This window comes from Rhizopus delemar, genomic scaffold (assembly GCF_000149305.1).
Source record: "Rhizopus delemar RA 99-880 supercont3.6 genomic scaffold, whole genome shotgun sequence".
Taxonomy (NCBI): Eukaryota; Fungi; Mucoromycota; class Mucoromycetes; order Mucorales; family Rhizopodaceae; genus Rhizopus; species Rhizopus delemar.
This window is the reverse complement of record NW_027137832.1, coordinates 28,459-47,007: the sequence shown is the minus strand read 5'-3', so window position 1 is coordinate 47,007 and position 18,549 is coordinate 28,459. Positions and strand designations below refer to the sequence as shown.

The 18,549-nt window shown below is 33.5% G+C and overlaps 8 protein-coding genes across 8 annotated transcripts; 3 read left to right on the top strand and 5 right to left on the bottom strand.

The window, feature by feature from the left end:
• Positions 1-4,680: 4,680 nt before the first annotated feature.
• Positions 4,681-5,551, top strand: RO3G_07998 (uncharacterized protein; the record flags this gene model as incomplete). The annotated part of the gene is made up of 5 exons (XM_067662588.1): positions 4,681-4,829; positions 5,010-5,038; positions 5,225-5,267; positions 5,328-5,350; positions 5,448-5,551. The coding sequence occupies 5 exons, from the start codon at positions 4,681-4,683 to the stop codon at positions 5,549-5,551; spliced, it is 348 nt and encodes a 115-aa protein (XP_067518689.1).
• A 978-nt stretch (positions 5,552-6,529) lies between these two features.
• RO3G_07997 (uncharacterized protein) lies at positions 6,530-6,917 on the top strand (the record flags this gene model as incomplete). Its single annotated transcript, XM_067662587.1, has 2 exons — positions 6,530-6,567; positions 6,737-6,917. The coding sequence occupies 2 exons, from the start codon at positions 6,530-6,532 to the stop codon at positions 6,915-6,917; spliced, it is 219 nt and encodes a 72-aa protein (XP_067518688.1).
• Positions 6,918-7,148: 231 nt separating this feature from the next.
• RO3G_07996 (uncharacterized protein) lies at positions 7,149-7,462 on the top strand (the record flags this gene model as incomplete). The annotated part of the gene is made up of 2 exons (XM_067662586.1): positions 7,149-7,255; positions 7,315-7,462. 2 exons carry the CDS (start codon positions 7,149-7,151, stop codon positions 7,460-7,462), a joined length of 255 nt encoding a protein of 84 aa, XP_067518687.1.
• A 742-nt stretch (positions 7,463-8,204) lies between these two features.
• On the bottom strand, positions 8,205-10,306 carry RO3G_07995 (uncharacterized protein; the record flags this gene model as incomplete). The annotated part of the gene is made up of 5 exons (XM_067662585.1): positions 8,205-8,215; positions 8,427-8,442; positions 8,690-8,707; positions 8,785-8,983; positions 9,711-10,306. The coding sequence occupies 5 exons, from the start codon at positions 10,304-10,306 to the stop codon at positions 8,205-8,207; spliced, it is 840 nt and encodes a 279-aa protein (XP_067518686.1).
• A 476-nt stretch (positions 10,307-10,782) lies between these two features.
• RO3G_07994 (uncharacterized protein) lies at positions 10,783-11,805 on the bottom strand (the record flags this gene model as incomplete). The annotated part of the gene is made up of 1 exon (XM_067662584.1): positions 10,783-11,805. One exon carries the CDS (start codon positions 11,803-11,805, stop codon positions 10,783-10,785), a length of 1,023 nt encoding a protein of 340 aa, XP_067518685.1.
• Positions 11,806-12,558: 753 nt separating this feature from the next.
• Positions 12,559-15,672, bottom strand: RO3G_07993 (uncharacterized protein; the record flags this gene model as incomplete). The annotated part of the gene is made up of 1 exon (XM_067662583.1): positions 12,559-15,672. The coding sequence occupies one exon, from the start codon at positions 15,670-15,672 to the stop codon at positions 12,559-12,561; it is 3,114 nt and encodes a 1,037-aa protein (XP_067518684.1).
• Positions 15,673-15,990: 318 nt separating this feature from the next.
• On the bottom strand, positions 15,991-16,698 carry RO3G_07992 (uncharacterized protein; the record flags this gene model as incomplete). Its single annotated transcript, XM_067662582.1, has 1 exon — positions 15,991-16,698. The coding sequence occupies one exon, from the start codon at positions 16,696-16,698 to the stop codon at positions 15,991-15,993; it is 708 nt and encodes a 235-aa protein (XP_067518683.1).
• A 448-nt stretch (positions 16,699-17,146) lies between these two features.
• Positions 17,147-17,677, bottom strand: RO3G_07991 (uncharacterized protein; the record flags this gene model as incomplete). Its single annotated transcript, XM_067662581.1, has 1 exon — positions 17,147-17,677. The coding sequence occupies one exon, from the start codon at positions 17,675-17,677 to the stop codon at positions 17,147-17,149; it is 531 nt and encodes a 176-aa protein (XP_067518682.1).
• Positions 17,678-18,549: the final 872 nt, after the last annotated feature.

Here is an 18,549-nt window from a genome sequence, read left to right as displayed (position 1 = left end):
AATTCTATAGAGAAAAGGGTCTGACTATAATACAATTGGCTACAATGCAATTGGGGATTTTTTTTTCACTAGACACAAAGGGGACTATAAACTAATTCAACATAGCATTAAAACCGCATTCATATAATCCTGATTGAATTAATAAAACAAAGTAATATCTTTTATAAATTTATTCTATAGAACGTTATTTCAATACATGAAGTATTTCGCCACATTAAAATTAAGGGGAGATTTTTTTTTTCTTTTTTTTTGCTGTGGGAAACTGAATCCTTGTAAGTTTAAATATAATATATATAGGTACTATTGATGAACTGTACAAACACAAACACGCTTGCTTGTAACACATTGACTCGTGTGTTTCTTAAAAATATGCTTCCTATTTTTACTAGAATGGCCAAATGTGATCATTATTACTACATTTCTTTCAGTAGCACTTTTTTTTTTGTTCACACAAAGGTTAGTCTTTCGGCACATTAGTCAGAGCGTTGAAGATCCTTTGAAGAAAAAGGCATTAATCAATAATGGTAAATAACATTTGGTTTCATTGGGCGTATTTCACTTCAAGCATATCATGCAAATACATTATTGTGCTGAGTTTCAATATACATTGTATAGTCTAGACTGTCAAAATACTTTTAGTAACTCTTTAAAGACTTTTAATGATTTAAGCCTCATTTGCCTTTTGTTTCGCAAAATGATACCAAGTTTCGGCCTATATGTTGTTCTATATTGAAGAGAATATCTTGAACTTAGCTTGCTCTGTACTCTAGCTTCATTCTTTTATTACATTTTTGTATAAAGAAATAAAGGAGGGGTTCATTTTTCAAACAGCCCTCAAATAATAAGCTTTGAGAAATTGTAATACTCTGGTACCATTACCAATAGCATTATTCACATTGGAATCGTTGCCAACAAATACACATGTTTTCTTACCGACACTATTGTTACCTACACACATATATATATCTTGTACTAACAGATAACTAAATATCCATGCATCTATTTTCCGAATTTTTAGCTTATGACTTCTGGATATGAGACAGTGCATAAAATCAACGTTCTGCTGTATCAATGTCTTGTTCATTTTTGAAAATTTTATAATTATATTCATAATACCGGTAGTCTTTTATAGGAAACAGGGTAACTTGCTGTTATTACAAAAAATGAAATATTAAATTAAAATTTTGCACAAGCAAGTTATATCATTCTTTATATGAACTTGGGATTTTCAACACTTAAGGGTGAGTTTGTAAGGGACGGCATTTTTAATGTGCTCGTGTCAATGCATTACATTTAAATATTTTATTGTTTTTGTTTTTACAGTGAAAGCAGTAGAGAAAAAATGATTCATTGTATTATGATTTGTATCTTATAATCCTTCATCAGGCACTGTCAAATACATCCAGTAAATTACTCATTTTATTGTGACTTTCTTGTAGCAAGCTAAGATTTATCACTTATTAATTGTGGCCCCTTTCCTTCCCCCTCTTTATTTTTAGTGAGTCTCATATCAAACAATAAAAAGAATGGGAGAAAAAAATAAATCAAGTATAAATAGCTGAGAAACATCGTTCTTTTTCCTTTTTCTTTTTTTCAGGCAACTCTTGACTATGAATTCGAATGAAACTGTATTTGCAACTCTTCTAGTATTCGTATTTATACTCTTCTTTCTCGGTATTTTCATTTTAATTAGCAGAAAAAGACTGGAATTAATAGATATTGAACAACGCATCATTGAAGCAAATAAACAATACAAATCAAAGGAATATGAAATTGAAAAGAAGGTTGCTGAAGATATTTTCTTTCAAAGTATCCCACTCGATACGCCATCACCAATTGCCAAAAAAAATACGGAAAGGAAATCGTTGCTTCATAAAATATATGATTTCAGATATGGTCCTTCATCTTCATCTCCGCAAGAAAAAATACCAACTTTTCCACCCACGTATGAAGATTCTGTAGCTTAATTTTATTCCCTGTTTAAAATTATATTTCAATAAATAGTGTTAGTTTCTTCATTGCTAAATATGAAGTTTCCTTATGTTATATAAAACGCTTATTTAACTGCATGTTACGTTAAATGAATTATTTCTTATAGATGAAGGTTTTAATGCTTATTAAAGCTCATAAAAGAGTATCTGGATATAAAAGTAATACAAATGTATTATTAAACAGTGAGGTTTCTTTCCACTTTTCATCCTTTTCTATAAATTTTTGTCTTATTTGGAAGTCCTCGCTAAACACCACAACAACAATCAATACCAACAGCTGCAGGCAGACTTAGCTGCTGCCCATGTCGAGATACGCAAGTTATAACAAGAGAGTTCTTTCTTACAGAAGCAACTTGCTCCGAAGCCGTCGACCATGTGGTATTTGCATATGCAATAAAGTAATAATGTAAACTACTACGAACAATGGTCCTCCAAATTAGGAATATCGGACATTGTATTATATTACTTCAAATAAAATCCCGATCCACTCCAGAATATTCCAATAAGTTCCTGGATTAGTATTAATAATTACTCCTTGATAAAAAGATGTTAAAAAATGCCAACCATATAAATAAATCACCGTCTAATATCGATTAATAGTTACTGTAAATACTAATATTTAGCCGTGGATAAAAAAGTATAAATATTCTCATGTTTTTAACTTGAATAAAAGACAATCTACTTTGAGTCTCACTTGTTTTTATATTTGTCAATTGATTTGGTACTTCTTTATATTATAAAATCCAAGTACCACTGACCACAGACATGCCATCCTCTCCATCTTGACGCACCACATTGCCAACCATTTCCTCTATCATTTATGACCCTTCCACTCCATCTAAGAGCTCACCATCGCCTAACAGCGTCTCTTCTCCTCCTTCTAAGGTTGCTAAGCCTAAACGCAATAATTTCTAACCTAGCCTGACCGCTATTGCCAAGCATTTTTCTTCACCTGTTGAACTGGCAGGCTCTAAACTCATCCATGTACCTGTTCGACGCTTCCTATCTCGGCAATAAATGCGCTCTAACCTTCGCAGATAACACTTCAGCACCCGTTGAATTCTAGATATTCATTATTCAAATAGAGTTTTGGTTACCTTTGAGATATTTGCAGATAATGAAGTTGAGAAATAAAAAGGAAATAGTACTTGAAAACCTAGTGAATGAATCTCTATGTAACCTCTTTAATAAATTTCCCAGACGAGAGAGAGAACCCATTTAATCAAATTACGCCTTTATATAGGAAATAAAATTAGTCAGGGACCGAAGTGAGTTCAAGGTCAATTTTAGTATTGAGCTTGAACAATATAAATATTGTATATGGTTAATATTGTAAATAAGCCTTGAAGAATATGTAATGATATTATGTATTCGATACTTGTTATTTCTTATATAAGATTTGAGGAAATCTCATATGAACAATAACAATTTGATGAGATAAATACTACAACCTTCTTTATCTATATTGGTTATGAAACTGAGCTTTGTTCACAGTTGGGCAAATTCAACATCACAGTCCGTGACGATTTTGGTTCTTTAGATCCTTCAACCATTCGCGACCCTATTCTGGTCAACGAACATTTTGACTGTAAAATACAATGCGCTCGCAAAGTATTCCTCCATCGAATCTGTATTGCCGTGCAGCGATTCAGGGTTTCCATTTACAATGCTGTTTCCAACTTCTTTGTCTAGTCTAGCCTTATTGACCTTAAATACTTAGTATCATATGGTCTTGCCCCACCATACAAGTACCGCACAAGTCATATCCTTGATCATGTATAGTCTTCGGGGATAAATTTCCAGCGAGGCCACCCTACTGCTTGTACTATCTTTTATAAACCTAACTACCTACTTTACACAAAAGATCTGCCTACACCGATAGCTCATCTCGCGCAGAGACTCTTCGATTGGCTTCCCTCTCCTTCCTCTAACTAGTATATTTACACCTAACCCATTATCTTGTCACACCATATTATTTTTACCTTTGAACCCGAAAAAGGTTTTTAGCCTCCTTTTTTTTTCTGCCTCAGACGAAAGCGATATATACATTCAATATCATGCGCTGAAATGAGATTTATTTTAAATAAAAACTATCTACATGTATTGAATAGAGGCTTGTCGCGAGAATATAAAACATATTTTAGCGAAAAGAATTGCAAGTAGATAGTTTAGGTGACTCTTTCTGAATCTGTTTGATGATAGTTTCGTCCAAGGCAGTAGTTTATTCAAAGAATTGTTGTCAGTGGGTTTTCCATATGAATCAGATGACTGTAGCAAAAAAAAAATTGTAAGCTTGGCATAATAATGTTAGATGTAATATTTGGACAGTCTATATGTAGATAAATCCTGAAATATTGAGCTGCAATTAGGATCTTTAGGGTTTGACAAATATTTCTTGTAAGCTACTTTCCACAGCAGAATTTTAACTTTTTTATGGATGAAAATTTTGATGTTCATTAAAAGCAGTATGTTAATCTTAAATGAGGTGTCTAGAACTTTATTTAAGACTATCCAAGATTAAAAATGAGGTAATTTTGAATATTTTTAGACAAATGGGAGGTTTTTTTACTTACTGTTTCATCTTTGTTATGAGACTAAGTATAGAATATCCTATTCTTGTATTTTAATTTGAAAATGAGGCGTTCTTTTAATAAAGCATTTCCAAAACATTATATGGTTTGCAACTCAAATGAAATATGTTGTGACATATTGTGGATTAATGCAAACAAATATCCCTCCAAACATTGCTCAATTGCCTGACCCGTTGCTGAATGGTGATGATCCAAAACAATATGAAGTAGCATATCAACCTTCAAACATTTTAACCATCAGATTTAAGTAAAGAACAAGTTTGGACATTTGGTTAACGAAAAACGCGGTTGTGTAAATAGGTGCTGTGCAATTTTAAGGTATGATTTTGATATTGACCCTTTAATTATCATAGAAAATTAAAAGGTGAGGAGCCACGGAGCGTCTAAAACACATTGAATTGCCTAAGTTAGATCAATAAGGTAATAGGGAAACTGAAAACACATTTGGGCATAAAGGTAATATAGTTACACTGTCTTCAAAACATTTAAAATTGAGCATAAAAGATGATGTAGTTATTTAAAAAATTATGCGCAGTACATGAGCTATACGTATGTCGCATTTACCTTAATAATTTCCTTAATATCGTGTGAGATCACTCAACAGTTTCTTAAGCTAATAATTTAATTGTATATCATATATAGCACTTTGTGCCATGTACGATAAACAGCCCACACAATTTATGCCGTAATACCTCGGATCTTAAACCACATTATTATATTCTAAGATATAGTTTGCATTATATAGGCTCTTAAATGCTCAATATCAAGGTACCAAAGATGTCTTACTTGAACAGAATACAAGCAGCAGAATCTACACATTGTCGACTCTGTCAAATATATACCGATACTATTGAACGTTTTCTAGTCCTCTGTCCTCACAAGCTTCCCATTTGGTCAAACGTCCTTCAAAACCTTTACCCTGACATCAACATTCATCCAAAATATAAATACATTTCCTTCCCACTTTGAGGCCTCCACCTTCCCTTTCTTTTCCCAGTTTTCAACCTTTTTTTTTTTTTTTTTTTTTTTTTTTTACTGTGGTGCCCACTTCAGTATGGTATTCATGGTATTTCTATTGGTAATTCGTTATTTAAGATATGCCTTTTCAATATACTACAACTATAGTCATATTTACCTCACATGTATCCCTACTAAATCATGAAAGCCCTCCAGTGGATTAGTTCATACGCATAATCATTTTCTGCTACTTTCTCTTGATCCCTTGATTCAATTTATGTATATTTTTACAGAATTAATAAACCAGTCACTTCACTTCACGATGTGTAGCTCAAATTTTTTTTTTAAAAAAAAGGAAAAAAAATAACAAGTTGTTTTTTTTTTTCTTTTCTAAACAACAAATAAACAGCATCAAGCCAGTCCAAAAAAAAAAAAAAAAAAAAAAAAAAAAAAAAAAAGAGGAATGAGTTCTCTCTATCTCGTCCTTACTCAATAAAGAGGTTCAAGGCATTCTTCAATTGTTTGTCTTATTTTTTAGCTTTATTAATCAAGAAATGTTAATATGCTTATTCCACAATATATGTAAATTATATCCGTTTTTCAATATTTAAATAAACTAACTAGCTATTTCCTTTTAGAAATAAAGAGCAATTTATTCATGGTAAAGGAAGAGAACTCGTGCCTGAAGAGTTCTATATTAATTTTGAGTATAAAACTCGCGTATATGGAGAGTTGCTATTCAAAAAAGCTGTAACAAGTATCCATGATTCTTTGGAAGAAGAAGAAGACGAAGAGAGAGTTGGAGATGTTTCTTTTCGAAGAATTCATTAAGGACAAATTCCAAGTAAGTGAGTTAGGAACGGAACCATGGAAAATTACTGAATAAAAAAATAATGTAGAGCTTAAAGGAAGATTATAGACTAGATTTGTATTGGAATGATACTTTGACTGAAACTTTAGCAGTGAAAACACACAAAAGAATGCTAGACAATGCAATTGCTGCCCTTTCATCTCCATCAACTAGCAAAGTATGATAAAAAAAAACTGGTTTAAGAGGTGATATATTGAAGTCAGAAGCGCTAATATTCTCTTTATACTCTAGAGACGCATTACGGACCAGGACAAAAATATGAGAAACCTGTAATTATGTCTATGATTATTTTATCATTCCGACATCTAAGATGATATTTCTAATAGTTTGACCAAGAACGCCATATTTGATTTCTCAAATGAAGGTGATACAAGTCAAGTAGCACTTCTTGATGACTGGGAGGACTTAAAAACAAAGTATCGTCAAGAATACGATGTACCCAGTATCTCAGCACCGATTAAAGATGCTGTAAACGGTGTTTTTATCAAAGTATTTATCAATTATTAGAGAAAATGAGCCCCCCGCATACTAATTTTTCTTCATCTGCATTTATAGAGGATAACAAGTTTTCAACGATAACAAAAAGAGCCTCACTTATCAACAAAACGCTCGCAAAGGAGAGTGCTACATAATACAAGCTCATTTCTCATTTATAAATGAAACCATGAAATTTTTTTTACAAGTTTGACACAAATCAACTATTATAATAGAGCTGAAGCCTACGACATCAATCCCAGCATGTTTGATTTATCCATTCCTGAACCATCAGAAGAAAATTTGAATATCAAAATCTGGGGTAGGGTAATTGAAAGTTTGTTTTCTAATTCACCCATTGAATGCCTGAGGTATGATTAGCTTTCTTCTATCAAAATTTGGTACTTGGCTGACCATTTTTTAATTAAAGCGGTGTTACAGTTTCGCGAGAGTTAAAAACTGAGTTCAGAGTGGATTGTCGTTTAGGAATCATGATCAACAGCTCTTTTGTAGACCTGACCAATGTAGAAGTTGGAAAATGGTCCAACCATGCTAAAATCAAGAACTATCTGTTGTAGAACAGCGTCTGATCATAACGGACATTGAATAATCACAACTAAAAGAAGTATATTAAAATTGATAAAAGATAATAATTTAAAACTTTAATAAGTAAAATATACTCTTCTTCTTTATTAGTAAAACTATCACTATTAGATTCATTCTATAAAGTAAACATGAACACTAAATAAGTCATGATCTTTACTATTCATCATTTCTGTAAATGAATAATAATGGATCAGGTACCTAGTCAACTTTGATCTGACTGGAGGCATTTCATATAAATATATCTTTCCTCTCAATGAAGACGGGACAACTCTCCCAGATCAGTTAAAGAACAATGTTAAGGATACATAAGATTATAGTCACTTTATGTTAGTAAAAGGAATCGGATATGATCCTGAATAGTATGTTGACATAACTTGGAATCATTTATAACATTATTCTCAGAACAGATCAATAAAAGACTTTGATTAGATTTTTATATTAAGCTTTATTCATATTAACTTCACATAGTCAAATAATATGGCATGGTTGTAATATAGTTTATTGATGATATGAGCATGTTGAATAAGGAATGACAATTACTTACCGGATCATCATTAAGTCATGTAAACATTTATCCTAACTGAGATATTATTATTAGCCATAATATCCAATCACGGAACTAGAGGATTTTATATTCATCCGTACCGTCTCCTTAAATAGTCCTACATCCAGAGTTATCTGAAACCATCCCAATAGCATAATTGACAATACAAGCTAGGAACAGGCTAAACTAATAATTAGAAATAGTAATCATCTATTCTGTCGAATTGATCATAAATCTGTCCTAATTCTTTATCCGTATCATGTCTATAAATACTCTCACTTTTTACATGTAGAATTATTTTTTATCATATTCAATCTTAGTTATCTTAACTTAATAAAGAGATACCAAGTTCTAACAGTATTTCTTTATCTTTGTTGTTATACTACTTTTACCTAAAACCCCCCTATCCTAAACAAACAATAAGATCTATAAAAACAACGAATTAAAAATTTTCATAATCGATTCAGTGATCATTCTTCAATCAAACGTGTCAATGATTGGATCTACGCTCATAAATACTCATTTACCCGCCAACTGATAGAAGAATATAAATAGTAGACTTTGTAATGATTTCTTTTTAACAATTAAGATTGTCTTAAATAAAGTTCAGTCTCAAAAAGTATTCTTTTGGTTTATCTTTGTTATTTCTAATTACCTTACCAGAACATAACAACTATCAATATATTTACAACAAACATCCCTATCAAATGTTTCCCACTCAATTTTGATTCTTTCCCATAGTTCATGGACACCTCTTGCTCTTTGCTCATATAGAGCTAATTTCAACTTCAAACGTCTCCACATGTGCTCAATTGGGTTCAGGTCAGGCGATTGAGAGGGCCAAGGCAACACTGGATACTTTGCTTCTTCCTTAAGATACGTTGTTGTTATCTTGGCAGTGTGTTTTGGATCATTATTGTTTTGCCAAATATGAAATAGAAGACAAAAACTACAAAAAGACGATAGTTGTGAAACTAAAGATTATATATGACTTTATTAATAAGAACATTGAGGGTATTTATACTTTTTTTTGAATGTCTGTGAAGTGTTTTTAAGTATTTAAAATATGAAAAAGAAGAATTAACGAGACCGAACAATAGTTCTAAAGTCGAATTACTTTTATTAAAGAAAGATTCCAAGGCTATTTATATTAGTTTGAGCAAGACCTGAGATTAAATGACAAGAGATAGTTACGACCGATATGATTTGACATGTATAAGAAAAATTTTATAAACTGATGTAAATAATCAACTGTTGAGATGAAAGTGAAACTTGGCTGTTCAGGGCAATTGGTAATTATCAGGATCTATTCTTATTCAAACTCATTTGTAAAGATTTAGCTTAGAATGATAAGACTGTTATCTTATTGACATGTCAAAACATGACAGTCTGGGTCTTTACCGCTATTTTAATTAATCGGTTATAAGGATAATATGGACTATTGCAGAATTCTCACGTTTACTAATAGAGATCTGGTTAGGCTATAATTCTGTAATTTCCAAGTTTATCCATGAATGTTCACTTTATTAGTTGTGTGGATACAACAATTATCGTGCTGAAAAATGAAATCACCATCTCCCAATCGGTAGTAAGCAAGGGCGTCTGCCAGTTCAGTTTTTAGGATATGGATATAATCCGGTGCAGTCATTCTGCCGTCGTATATCTCGCAGATATACCCAACTCCATGGGAAGTCATACAAGCCCACACCATAACGCTTTCTCCTCCGTGTTTTACGGTTGAAATTACATGATGAGGCTGTAATGGGCTTCCAGGCAGACTCCAGTAGAATTCAACTCCATCAGAACCCCAAACGTTGATTTTCGATTCGTCAGAGAAGATAACCTTTCTCCAGTCGTCAGTGGTCCAGTATCTATGAGCAAGTGCCCAATCCAAACGTGCTTTCCTGTGTTTTGCTGACAAAAGAGGTACCTTTCTTTTGGGTCGGGCTTTGAATCCTAGGCTTTTTAAGGCGTTTAGGGTGGTGTTATAAGTCAATCTTGGATAAATGGCCCTGAAATACTCGAAAACCTCAACACCAGACTTCAGTCGTCCTAAGATTACCATTCTCTTCATGAGTGACTTGCTTGCTTCAGTTAAGATCGGAGGTCGTCCGCCAGTATTATCGAGTCTTTGAATATTCCATTTTTTGCAATATCGATGAACAGTGGCTTTAGAGAGAGTCAAGCGATCAGCAATTTCTTCATAAGACAAATCGGTATCTAGCAGCACTCTCAAATCATTTTGAGTGTCTTGGGAAATAGAGCGAGTCATTTTTAATAAATATTGGGTTAAAAATGTTAAATTAAAAAGGACGAAATTTGTTACGCGTTTATTAATAAAATAACGTGTTTATATACTTGTTTTTTTAATAAATGCAAAGCGTTATCCCAGTCACTTATTTTTGTATGTATTGCATAAATGAAAAATGAAGTCTGCATGATTTTTATTTCTATTTATTTTTTTCTGAATGGAGTTAAGAAACCGTTTCAGTGCACCGACTGTAGTAATTTTACAGTGGGTGAAAAAACTCTAAAAACGTCAGATATTTTTTCAGTTTTTAGCCTCTGTGAGCATACACAGCGACTTAAATCATGCAAAAACTTTATGACATACTTGTTGTACTGTCTATTACATGTCATGAAATTTTTAAGCTCAGATTATTATTTAACAGTCCGAAAAAGCGATAGAAGTGTTGTGGGCTTATTTTTAGAGTTTTTTCCCTTTACTTTTATTATATTATAGATGACTTAATACCGAGTAGATCCACCTTTGGCATCGATTACTGCCTTAATACGTGCAGGCATAGTGTCAATATACCTTCTGTAAACTTCTTCATCAAAGGAGTTCCATTCCTTTTCAACTCTTTCCCACAATTCATGGACGCCTTTGACTTTCTTGTCATATAACGATAGCTTCAACTTCAAATGATGCCAAAGATGCTCAATAGGATTAAGATCAGGACTTTGAGCTGGCCAGTCATCAATGTAGTTCATCCCATTAGCTTGTAACCGTTGGACGGTTGACTTGGAACGATGCTTTGGGTCACCATCGTGCTGAAAATACGCAGTAGACCAATCCATATTATAGTACTCCATTATTTCCCGAAGTGTTGCGTCCAATATATTTTGGTAAAGATCCGAGTTCATAGTTCCATCGTATATCTGACAGGCGTATCCGGGTCCCTCATACGTCATGCACCCCCACATCATCAAACTACCGCCCCCATGCTTAACAGTTACGTCAATATGATGAGGTTTAAGAGGGTCCCCTGGTCTTGACCAATAGTACTTACACCCATCAGAGCCCCAAATGTTCACTTTTGTTTCATCAGAGAATACTACGCGTCGCCAGTCATCCGTAGTCCAGTTTTGGTGCTTCTTGGCCCATGCTAGCCGTCTCTTCATGTGCTTTGCGGTTAACAAAGGCTTTTTGACCTTAATCGCAGCAAAGAAGTTCATCGATTTCAACACATTTATAGCGGTTTTATATGATATGTAATATCCAAGCTCCATGAGCTTGCCATGTACTTCCCTTGCAGTCTTGAGTTGGCCTTGTAAAACTTGAAGTTTGATGAATCTCTTCGTCTGAGCGGACACAACCATAGGTCTACCACCAAGTCGACGCTGTCGGTTTGGGAAAAACTTGTTCGCATAGTTATTAACTGTTGCATACGTAACCCTAAAGCGGTTCGCAACCTCCATAGAGACTTTTCCAGCAAGTAGAGCGGACTTTATATCGTTTTTGATGTCAGCAGAGAGAGATTTAGGCATGATTGAGGTGTTTAAGATATTTAAAAATTAAATGGAAAAAATTAAGAAAAAAAGAGAAAAGCGACCCCTTTTATTCTTTTGCAGCCGTTATGAGTCATAATAAGTCATTAAAAGTCCGAGGAGTCTGTCGGTCGGTCCGTGTATCCGACATTTATGGAAGTGAATGTTGTATAATGGTTTAAATAATAAAGGAAAAGGTAAAAACAAAGATCAAGAAACAGTTTGGGTACTTTTTGAGACTGATCTTTATTTCAGTTTTTAGTTAAAGTAAAAATTATTCTAATTGAAGGCAGGTATTTATATCTTATTGAGTGAGTGGCTTGATATCTTCTATTATTATCGTTCTTCTAATATTCAGGTACTTTAGCAAGTGTTATCTCTAATTATGATTATGAAAACTTTTCATTTGTTCTTTTGTATGTCTGTCATAGATTATCTTTTATTCTGGGAATTCCTCACTGAATTGAATAACGTTATTTTACGCGTTATTTCAATTATGTGAAAGATGAGCAATATTCCTGACATTGGATTGGATTTGGTTATTTTAGTTGATACGTCTTCTTATCAAAGAACTCTCATGAATACAATACATATTCTAAAAGAACATGTTTAATTGGAATTGATTGTATGATCTTATTTAAATAAACTTATATTTTATTTTATTTTAATTATGATCTTGTATTAAGACTTATATTTATTAATGTCAACTACAATCAGTTACTGTTCTACAACATAATCCCCTCCCAGGTATGATTAATACCGTTTAGATCTTTTACGTCTACCTTGGCTCTTATTCTTCTCATCAATTGTTGTGGAAGAGTAGCTGGTTCCTTTTAAGTCTATTGATATTTTACGTTTACTTGACTGAGGATTAGATTCCTTATTTGTATTGTTTGATTTTTCTTTTTTATCAAGAATTTTATATTTCGTTTTGATGTCTTCAGGTACAATACCAATTCTTTGCCAATATTCAGTTATGAATTTAAGGTCTGCAAAGTGAGATGCAGGTTCCCAGGTATCTTCACTCTCATCATAACCTTTCCATCTACACTTATAAATATATTTTCCTTTAACTTTTTTATGTGCTAAGATGGCTTCAACTTGATAGAATTTATTTGAGGATATTACTTCATCCTGTGATATCATCTTGAGTGCGGATGGTGGGTAGTTTTTAGGTAATAAATCTCCTTTTTCATCTTCAAGCACATATGATCCACCTTGGGTGATCCTTTTAACTTTATAAGGTCCCTCATATGGAGCATCAAGCTTATTTGTTTTATAATTTACTGTTACCATTACATAACTATTTTCGGGGATTGATACAAGTTTATGTGACGCATCAAATTTTTCCTTTTGTTTGTTTGTTATTATTTTTGTTCTTTCGTATATAGCAGGAAATACAATTTCTGTCATCTTTTTTATATTTTTTAAAAGTTCTGTATTTAATTTTTCCTTAGTTGCTTCATTTTTTTCCTGACTGAAATCTTCAAAGTCATTTGGATTACGACCGAACATTAAAGTGAAGGGTGGCGTCTTAGTACGTTCATTATATTTACTATTTAGGTAGAGTTGTGTAGAAGGAACATATAAATCCCAGTCTGCTTTAGCACCTTCGACTTGTTTCTTTATGGCTTTTACAGCACTTTGTACCCAACGTTCACTTACACCATTAGCTCTGGGATGGTAACTAGATATAAGTCTATGATCATAACCAGCATTTTCAGCGAGTAATTGCATAAGCTCATTTACAAATTCACCACCATTATCAGATTGGAGTACACGAGGAAAACCATAATTAGAGAATACATCGATTAATGTCTTTACAATCGTCATAGACTGTTTATCAGGGATAGGTTTCAATATGCAGTAACGAGTAGCAATGTCAACCATAATCAGTAAGTAATTGTTGCCATTCAAGGAAGTTTTCATGGGACCAGCTAAGTCGATACCCCAACTATCACCAGGTAATGTGGCTGTTATAGGTCTTAAAGGGTTATAACCTTTTTTGACTATGTTAAATTGTTGACAGGGTACACAACTTTTTACTAATTCTACTGCTTCTTCTTTTAGATTATTCCAGTAGATACCTTTACGTTTTAAAGCATGATAGATTGCATCAGAACCAAAATGTCCTTTTAGATGCTCTTTAAGAAGAAGTTCTTTACGTTCTTCTGAATCCGCTGGTGTTATGTATTCACCGTCATTAATACTAGGTAATTTTATAGCTGTTCTGTTAAGCAGACGAGCATTATCCCCTCCCAGTTCATTGACAGGATTCTCAATTTCATAGAGACGAGAAAGTGTATCAGGTAAGATGTTATCTATTCCTGGCAGATGAACGACGTTAAAATCATACTTTAATAAAGTATCCAGCCAATTTATCAGCATTACGTTTGCTATTTTTTGCGTGTGAAGATAGGTTAATGCTTTATGATCCGTATATAGAGTGAAGTGATTACCCCAGAGATATTTATGGAACTTTTTTAATGCATAGACTACTGCCAATAATTCACGCTTAGTAGCTGAATAGTTGCGTTCACTTTTAGAGAGACTTTTCGCCATCATGGAAATATATTTCATTTTTCCATCAATCACTTGATATAGAACGACACCCACACCAACGTTAGAAGCATCAGTGGCAACACAGAAAGGTCGATTTAAATCGGGATAGGCTAAAATGGTTCCTTCCAAAAGTACCTTTTTAAGATTATCAAAGCATGTTTGATGTTTACTGTTCCATATTTTTTCAAGTGATTTTTCATTCCTCAATGCATCTAGCGGAGCCAAGAGTGTGGATGCTTTAGGGATAAGAGGTCGGAAGTAATTTATGAGACCACAATATCTCATGATATCCTTTCCTGTTTTAGGTACAGGGAAATCTTGTACATTAGCAACTTTACGAACGTCAAGAGATACACCTTTAGGCGATATTCTAAAACCAAGTAAATTAATCTTATTTTGAAAGAATTTACATTTATCAGGATTTAATTTGAGATTTACTTTGGTCAGCTTATTTATTACTGCTTTTAAATGTAGTTTATGTTCTTCAATTGAAGTAGATGCGACTACTATATCATCGATAAAGCATCTAGCAAAAGGCATATTCTCAAGTGCTATACTCATTGTTCTTTGCATCACACTAGATACGTGTTTCAAACCAAATGGAGTACCAATTGGCACGTATTGTACATTATTCCATGAGAAAGCTAATTTATGAGCATGATCCTCTCGCAGCCTTAAAGAGTTAAATGCGGATTTAAGATCCAGAGTTGAATATACTGAAGCTCCTTTTAGTTCTTCAAAGAGTTCAGATATTTTTGGTAAAGGCATTCGGTCAATAGAAGATAAAAGAGCATTAATATGTCTAGGGTCATGGCATACACGGTAACCAGTTATTTCTCCCTTGGCATTTGTCTTCTTTACTACAGTTAGAGCCGAATTCCATTCAGTGTTAGCAGGAGCACGTTTTATGACACCATTTTCCAGCCATTCATTAATCTGATCCTGTACTACTTGATGATACACTAAAGCGATCGGGTAAGGACTTCGATAAGATGTTACGTTTTCTGGAGTTTCAATTGAGACAACAGATTCTGGGATTGTACAAAAAGAACCTCTAGGTATGCCTTGATTTAATTGAATCAATGGTTTAATATCATTTATAGCAGATTGAAATTGTTCAGGAGTTCCTGCAGGGCAGTCTTCAAGTTCTGACATTTCCTTATCTACTTCTTCTAAGAGCTCACTATTGTCACTATATTTAGATTGTGCAGCTTGAATATTGTCTACTTCATCAGTATCCCATTTATATGGTAAACCAGTAAGACCAATACCAAGTTTAGTCATAAAATCTGTACCTATACTCATATCATGATCATTTGTTAAATTCATTACTTCGAAGTTATGAGTATAATTTTTTTCATTGCATCTGATGTTTAATTCAATTGTACCAATTCGTGTAATTGTCGATTTAGAATCAGCCAACTTTATGACATCTTTTTCCTTAGATGGAACAATAGGAAAATTATGTTCTAGACAAAACTTTTTATTAATTGACGAAAAATTTGCACCTGTATCTAAGATAGTCATTGCTTTTATATTATTTACAAGGATAGGAAAGCTTATAGAATTATCTTTGGTCAATTTAAAATCACGAGTAACAGTTATGTCTTTATTCTTTAATTTTCAATCAAGAGCCATACGGTTTAAATGACCATTAGTTTCATTTTCATCATTTTCAGAACCTTCATCAGTACTTGAACGGATTGCCATACGGTTTACACGAGAGAGAGAAAATCCTTCTTTTGCCTTGACATTATTAGAAGATTTTTTAGCCTCTTTAAATTCTTCACAACGATGGCCTTTGTTCCATTCTTTACCACAGTATATGCAAGGCTTAGGCTTATTAGTACCCTTATTAAGATTTGAATTGTTTAACTTGACGAAGCTAATGACTTTATTAGTTCCAGATGAAACTTTACTAGTCGTACTAAGAGAACTACGAGAACTTTGTTCTTCATCAGTTAATCTTCCACGCTTGTGCGGGTTCTTGATAGAGAAAGCAGAATCTTCACCCAAGGCAAGGACGAGATCAATAATTTGGTTGATTGAAACAGGGAGTTTGGCACCGAGATGGGAAGAAATGGCCACTTGTGCAACAGTTTTGACAGATGGCTTCAAGGAAGCGAAATATGTGACAGCCAATTGAGTACCATCCTCCATACCAGCTTCTCTTCGCATTTTTTGAAAACGGTTGGAATACTCTCTGTTGCTTTCGTAGGGGGCTTGACGCATAGAACCAACCTCTACCATTAAAAGAAATTTTCTGTACGGAGTGTCGAAGTGATCGAGAACAATGGGACGGACTTCTTTCCAAGTGTAACGTTTATCCATCAAAGCTTCTCTACACCAGGATACCTGTTCTGGATTCATACACAATGGTAATAGACGTTCCCAATTTGAATTGAGGGTTAGGCCATGGGCATGAAGTACAGTTTCGAATGTATTGCAAAAATCATAGGCCGAGTGAAGTGTTTTAAGTATTTAAAATAGACAAAGAAGAATTAACGAGACCGAACAATAGTTCTAAAGTCGAATTACTTTTATTAAAGAAAGATTCCAAGGCTATTTATATTAGTTTGAGCAAGACCTGAGATTAAATGACAAGAGATAGTTACGACCGATATGATTTGACATGTATAAGAAAAATTTTATAAACTGATGTAAATAATCAACTGTTGAGATGAAAGTGAAACTTGGCTGTTCAGGGCAGTTGGTAATTATCAGGATCTATTCTTATTCAAACTCATTTGTAAAGATTTAGCTTAGAATGATAAGACTGTTATCTTATTGACATGTCAAAACATGACACCGAGTCAAAAGGGTCTGCCTTCTTTCTCCATAATGCTTCACCACGGAGTTGCAATACAGGAAGATCGTTTGGAACCACTAAACGTACTAAACCAAGATTATTTCCACAGTCTTTTGTATCTTGTCTATCTTCAAACAAGGAGGTCATAGACTTATGAGCTTCTTTGGCAGCGACAATCTTTTGTTCAAATTCCTTATAAAGAGACAGAGCTTGCATAGTTTCAGGACTATCCGGGTCAGACTTGTTAGAATTCATGTAGGTAGCAAATAGCAGTAATGCTTGCTTCTTCATATCCTTAATCATGTCAAGGCTTTTACGGGCAACGTCTTCTGGCTTTTGAGATACAGGAGGAATGTCTTCTTCCATAGGCGTAGCTTCAGAATGCGCGTACTTACTTGCCATAGTACCAAGTTGAGTAGCAGGAGCCATCAGAGAAGAGTCAGGAGATGAAGGTTGAGGGGGTGAACCACCAGTCGGTTCAATAGCAATGTTTTCAGACATACGTATTTTAAATTTCAAATAAAGAGCAAAATTCAAAAAGTAAAATGTTGTATAATGGTTTAAATAATAAAGGAAAAGGTAAAAACAAAGATCAAGAAACAGTTTGGGTACTTTTTGAGACTGATCTTTATTTCAGTTTTTAGTTAAAGTAAAAATTATTCTAATTGAAGGCAGGTATTTATATCTTATTGAGTGAGTGGCTTGATATCTTCTATTATTATCGTTCTTCTAATATTCAGGTACTTTAGCAAGTGTTATCTCTAATTATGATTATGAAAACTTTTCATTTGTTCTTTTGTATGTCTGTCATAGATTATCTTTTATTCTGGGAATTCCTCACTGAATTGAATAACGTTATTTTACGCGTTATTTCAATTATGTGAAAGATGAGCAATATTCCTGACATTGGATTGGATTTGGTTATTTTAGTTGATACGTCTTCTTATCAAAGAACTCTCATGAATACAATACATATTCTAAAAGAACATGTTTAATTGGAATTGATTGTATGATCTTATTTAAATAAACTTATATTTTATTTTATTTTAATTATGATCTTGTATTAAGACTTATATTTATTAATGTCAACTACAATCAGTTACTGTTCTACAACACATACCACAAAAGCCTAGGGTATAGTGGTTCAAAATATCGTAATTTCTCGTTTCAGCATCACAATGACACAAAGCACAAGGCAAGACATGCCACAAAATCAATATTTGATAGCAGGGCTTCTGTGCTAAAGGGTTAGCTACCACTAATCCCCGCTTAAGCCTTCTTAAGCATGTCCGGTGGCAATTGAAGGCAAAGCTATGACGATACGACACTAGACCAAAAAGGGTAGATTATCTTTGGAAAAGAATAGTTAAAGA